Source organism: Lemur catta, chromosome 4, assembly GCF_020740605.2.
Source record: "Lemur catta isolate mLemCat1 chromosome 4, mLemCat1.pri, whole genome shotgun sequence".
Classification (NCBI taxonomy): Eukaryota; Metazoa; Chordata; class Mammalia; order Primates; family Lemuridae; genus Lemur; species Lemur catta.
The window spans coordinates 12,701,096-12,707,180 of record NC_059131.1 but is presented as its reverse complement, the minus strand read 5'-3'; the positions used below and the strand labels follow the sequence as shown (position 1 = coordinate 12,707,180).

Here is a 6,085-nt window from a genome sequence, read left to right as displayed (position 1 = left end):
GCACTTTGCCCCCCACTGTTAGATGTAATAGTCCCATGGAGGGAGCAGGGATGTATTTGTGAATGGGCCTGCTCAGAAGTCTATGTTTATAATTAGTCCAAGCTACTCCCATTGTGTCAAATAGGATCATTTGAGGATGACTTTTTCTTTAGGGACCAATGCCATAATGCTCTTCTTCAGTGGTTCTCAGTGTGTGGTCCCCAGATCAGCAACATCAGCATCACCTGGGAATTTGTTATAAGTGCATATTCTCAGGCCCCATCCCAGACCTACTGAATGAGAAACCCTGGTACTGGAACCCAGAATTTTTTTACTTTGTTTCGTCTCCCCACCCCCTGACACCAAACCCTATGGTATTTCCAACTGATTCGTGTTACTAAATTCTTAGTCTCACCTATGAAAAAAAGGGTCCTTCCTCGGACTTCAGCTGGGCAGGGACCATTCTCCAGAAGTAAAAGTAAATTGAACTGAGTTTACAAGTCACAGAAGCCCTTAAAGGAGAACACACTAAATGCCCTGAAGAGTGGCATTTGTAACCCGTACTATTGAAAAATTTGTAAACTCAAAGTATTCATCTGGCATGCCCACTGGGAAGGCTGCCACCACTTTGGAATTTCGACGGTCACGAACCCCAGTAGCCTGAAAACTGTCGCGGGTGCCGAGCTGCCACCTTTGGACTGGGAGCACGTTCCATCGAGGGCACGTGACCTAGAGCGCGCAATTCTCCCAACCAATCAGGTGCCCTCAAGAGGGAAACTACAAGTCCCGGCATGCCCAGCGTGCAGCGTTGGGGGCCGACGGGCCGCGCCCCAGAGTTCTTCGCGTGCAGGTGCCAGGCTTGGTTCTGGGAAGGCGGAGGCTCCGGAAGTCCCGCGAAGGGGCCGGTGGGCCCTCGGACCCGGAGCTTATGGCGGTGGCTACCGCGGCGGCACTGCTGGCCGCACTGGGTGGGGCGCTGTGGCTGGCGGCCCGGCGGTTCGTGGGGCCCAGGGTCCAGCGACTGCACGGAGGTGGGGCCCTTGGCCTCATGCACGGGAAGACCGTGCTGATAACCGGGGCGAACAGCGGCCTGGGCCGCGCCACGGCCGCCGAGCTGCTGCGCCTGGGCGCGCGGGTGATCATGGGCTGCCGGGACCGCGTGCGCGCCGAAGAGGCGGCGGGTCAGCTCCGCCGCGAGCTCCAGGCTGGGGAGTCCGGGCCAGACCCCGGCGCCGGCGGGGCAGGCGAGCTCGTCGTCAGGGAGTTGGACCTCGCCTCGCTGCGCTCAGTACGCGCCTTCTGCCAGGAGATGCTGCAGGTGTGGGTCTCGGGGGCAGGGGCCCGAGCAGCGGAGGGGCGGCGGGAAGGCCTGGGCCCGGGCGCGGGGTAGGAGGAGCCTGGGGCCGGGCCGGGGCCGCCCTGCAGTCCAGGGGGTGTGACTGAGACTGCGGAGAGGAAAACAGCCACTCTGAGGGGCTGTGAAGTCGCCGGCTTGAGAAGGAAAGAGAGCTGAGAGGGCCATCGTATGTCTTCTAAGGATGTTAAGAAAGAATGGGCCCAAGAGGAAAATAACAAATGAATCGGTTTCTGAGCATTTCATTTTGTTATGTGAAGACGTTCCTGGAGGAGATCCTCTGGGCTCTTGAGTTTTTCCTGTGTCAGAAGTGAATCGGCACTAAGCCGTGTCTTTTGAGCCCAAGAGCACTGGGGAAAATTGCTAGCCAAGGACCTTAGATCAGTCCTTTCTTTTTCTTCTTCTCCTCCCCACCTTTCTTTCTCTCTTTCCCTCTCTCTCTTTTTTCCTTTTCTGCTGGAGTAGGGAGTGTAGCTCGCTGCCACTGGCGAACTCAATAGCACCATCCTTAACAAGACTTTGGTCTGATTTCCAATAGAATGGAGCTTGGAATTCTAGTGTTCATGCTCTAAAGGGGACAGAAAAATAATACTTAACTTTTATTGAAGGTTCACTGTATGCCAGGAGCTGGGCCAATCATTTCAGATAGTCTTCTCTTTTTAAAATTTTAAATGCAATTAAATGCCCCTGGGTATTGTCCTGAAATCTTCATAGTCACTCTGCATTATTATCCTCATTTTACAACTTGAGGAAACTGAGGCATAGGTAGACTTAGTATCTCCAGAGCCATTGTTTTTAACCCCTATTCTATGCTCTTGCTCCCTGGCAGTGAGGTGGGAGGATTTCTTTGTGCAGTTGGTAAATATTCCACTGAAGTGGTCTGTTGAATTGAAGTAGAAGGGTTTTTTGCAGGGGTGACTTGCAAGAGGACATTCATTCAGAAGAGTGAGATTTAAAATTACCTGGCACAGGAAAGATGCCTATAATGAAATGGAGTCTCTTGAGCCTAAAGCAGAGGTTCCCAGACTTTCTCAGTAATCTTTTTATGGTAGCCTTGAGCCAAAAGAATGATCTGGTTTGTTTATTAAGTAATTAGGTCCAAACAACCTAGTAAGTATTTATGTCCTAACAACTTAATAGCTGTTTGAGAAAATAATACACATAATTGAAAGAAAAAGCATATTTTTTCTTAAATAACCATAATTATTAATGGAAACTGTGTGCCTGTTGGTCACTGCACCAACTTCCCAAACAGACCCTGCCACCCTCATTTCCTGTACTACTTAAATTTTTAGCGTTGTACTTGTTTTTTATTATAGCAACTGTTAACAATGGCTAAAAATTCAGCTTCACAAAGAAATTATTTCATCAAAAGAAATATAGCACAATATAATGCTGAAACTGTGAACCACCTGGACCTAGTAGTTTTTGAGGTATTGAGCAGAGCACTATTGTGTTTCCTTTGAAAATCTGAAGTATTCCACAGCACCCCGGGGAGTTTCGTATGGTGCTCTAGGGCACCTTGAGTCACAATTTGGGAGCAGTTGCAGATCTAGAGTTGTTTTTTTGTCTTCTTATTGCTAGTATTTCATTATTGTGTAACACGGGTTAAAAAATAAGAAATAATACTCATCTGTGAGAGATTTTGGGAGCATTAGAAGGTCTTCATGGAAATGTAGATGGGGCTGGGTGTGCTTCTCATTTGTGATACCTGTGATACTTTGTTACTTTGACCACTTGAGGCAGAAGCAATTAAAAAGTAAGGACACAAAGAGATAAGTAAGTTGTCCTTGCTTCCAAGTATTTACAATTCCTGGCTGGCTCTGAAATTCAGTGACTATAATTAGAAGAAAAAAAAAAATGGAAGTGTAGCTTTCCCACAGGTTGGTATTCTTGGTATTTATGTCATTTATCTCCTAGAATTTAAAAAATAGTAAATGATAAAGTCTTAAAATAACACAAGGCCAGCAAAGAATGATGGCTCAGAAATGATTAATTCAGGAAACCCTTCCAAAGGATTAGTGAAATAGAACACTCCTTTCTTTCCCCCATGGGTGAACTCTTGCCTTCTTTTTGAAGTTGACTATTGGAAAACCTAAAGGTGCTTAGATAGGCCAGAATGAGAAATAGTTAATTCTCTGACAGGCTTTGATAACAGTTGTGAAATTTAACACATTTTTCTTTTCACTTATACTTGGCAGAGAGGCCAGTGAAATTTGAAATTTGACCTCATATTAATTTAATCGTGGGTCATCACAGTGTCCTTACACCTGAAACACGTTGTGCATTTCTTTTTCTGTGTCCATCAAAAGAGACACAGAGGAGCCATGAAAGGGCTAGAGAAGACCAACTTACTTGATTTAAGGAATGAAAAGTCTTCCCTGTGAGAACAGTCTAAATTTTAGGACTTTAACCTGGAACAATGCAGAGAGATACGGTCAAAGTACAAAATTCTCACTATATAGATTTCCTAACTTGGGGGCTGCTTGAAGCTTGAAAGAGATGGTTTTTATGCAGAGGAAAAAATGACTGGATTTTGGCGTCGTAGTAGAGGTTAAAGGCATTTGTTGACCTACCTTCACCCGTTTATCTTTTTTGCTGTTATTATTTATGAATCACTGCATTGTTTCTAATATTTTTATATTACCTGTTTAATGTTGCTTAATCTTCCTTTGATTTATTCATGATGTTCTCTGTAGTCTTAAGTTTGCATTCTTGACGTTTTCTGTTGTGCATTGCAATTTTAAGGAAATGACTTGCAATCTCTCCATCCCCTTGGTTCCATTTACCCTTAAGAGAACACAGAATAAAGCAGTCATAATTTTGCCCCTGGTTGATACTCGTAGCTCTGGGAGTAAACAGTGTTCACCTGTCTTCTGCTGCGTATGGTCTCTCTAGCTCACATTGCCTCTCTAGCTGTGTTTCGAAAACCCAATTGGAAAGCCAAGGTAGATTACTAATTAAGAGAAGGGGCCTTGGAGTCACCTAGCATCTGTGCTTCCATTGGCTTATAGAGTTGTTGGAAGTAGACGTGGTAACATGTGAAAAGCACAAGGATAGGTCGCTATTAAGCTTGCAAATCTTTTTGTTTTCTCATTTTCTCACTTGTTAGAAGCCCATAGAAGCATTTTACATAATTTTAGTAGTTTAAAAGAATCTTTAAAATTTTTATCATAGGCACTTTTATTATGATTTTGATATGATCTCAGTATTAACATGATAACTCCCAAATTGATATTTTCCTAGTTCAACTGAAATTAAAGGAAGAAATCTGGAATCATAGGAGTGCCTTGTTCCCAAATCGTCTGTATTTCTGTTTCAAGAAAGGTCTTGGTACTGATCAGGTAGTCAACTTTGTAGTGAAATGTCAAAGTGTATGTATTTGTAAATATTTTTATAAAAGCTTCAAACCAGAAATTAAGTCTTAGATTGAGTTTCTACACATCTTGCTGGCAGATTTCTGTGGATAAATATCTTTCTGCATATCATTTCAGTGAGAAAAAGGAGCTGTTGAGTGAAAGATCATGAATATCAGTATTTGAGGAACATTCTGCAAAGGAATCCCTTCCTCCACTAACTAAAAACAAAATTGCCAATATTTCAAGTAGTTTTCTGATCCATAGGCCAACAACTAAAATTAAATACTTTTAGTCTCAAATTCTTATTTTTATTAAAACATATTTATCATGAAGAGAAAAAGCAATAAAAGGCATATTTTCTTACTTCTGCCATTCTCTTTTTGACGTTTAAAGGAAGAGCCTAGGCTGGATGTCTTGATCAATAATGCAGGGATCTTCCAGTGCCCTTATACGAAGACTGAAGATGGGTTTGAAATGCAGTTTGGAGTGAACCATCTGGGGCACTTCCTACTCACCAATCTTCTCCTTGGACTCCTCAAAAGTTCAGCTCCCAGCAGGATTGTGGTAGTTTCTTCCAAACTTTATAAATATGGAGACATCAACTTCGAAGACCTGAACAGTGAACAAAGCTATGATAAAAGCTTTTGTTATAGTCGGAGCAAACTGGCTAACATTCTTTTTACTAGGGAACTAGCCCGCCGCTTAGAAGGCACAAACGTTACTGTCAACGTATTACATCCTGGTATTACACGGACTAATCTTGGGAGGCACATACACATTCCACTGTTGGTCAAACCACTCTTCAATTTGGTGTCATGGGCTTTTTTTAAAACTCCAGTAGAAGGTGCCCAGACTTCCATTTATTTAGCCTCTTCACCTGAGGTAGAAGGTGTGTCAGGAAGGTACTTTGGAGATTGTAAAGAGGAAGAACTATTGCCCAAAGCTGTGGATGAGTCTGTTGCAAGAAAACTCTGGGATATCAGTGAAGTCATGGTTGGCATATTAAAATAGAAACAGGGAGTAAAAGAGCTATTTATAAAACTGGGTATCAGTTTTATTTGTGATCAGGAATGGTGTGGCTTGAGCACTTGCCATTAATACTTGAATAAAAAACAATTTTGGTTTTACGTTAGCAAAGAGGTACATACGGATATTTTGAAGTTACTGAAAGGTTATTTTTTGCATAAAATTTCAGCAAAGATGTTATATGTAATAAGTATAATGAGTAATAAGCATAATGAAAAATATATTTCAAAAATTATATCTGAGCAAGCATGGATGACAAATATTAAAGGATTTGTTAACTTAAAATACTATCTTAAGAGGCTTTTCAAATATCTTAGAGTTTTATGGCCAAAGTGTTAAATATTTTTACTGTAATGCTGCATTTTGT

At 42.5% G+C, this 6,085-nt stretch overlaps 1 protein-coding gene across 1 annotated transcript; it reads left to right on the top strand.

Annotated features, from left to right (window-relative positions):
• The first annotated feature begins 798 nt into the window (after window positions 1–798).
• On the top strand, window positions 799–5,783 carry RDH14 (retinol dehydrogenase 14). The gene is made up of 2 exons (XM_045549082.1): window positions 799–1,297; window positions 5,086–5,783. The coding sequence occupies exons 1-2, from the start codon at window positions 908–910 to the stop codon at window positions 5,701–5,703; spliced, it is 1,008 nt and encodes a 335-aa protein (XP_045405038.1). The 5' UTR covers window positions 799–907; the 3' UTR covers window positions 5,704–5,783.
• Window positions 5,784–6,085: the final 302 nt, after the last annotated feature.

Excerpts from the sequence above, each read along its gene's own strand:
- RDH14 (XM_045549082.1), top strand. The coding sequence starts at position 908 with ATGGCGGTGGCTACCGCGGCGGCACTGCTGGCCGCACTGGGTGGGGCG. Across the intron at positions 1,298-5,085 it reads TCTGCCAGGAGATGCTGCAG|GAAGAGCCTAGGCTGGATGT; the intron begins GTGTGGGTCTCG and ends TGACGTTTAAAG.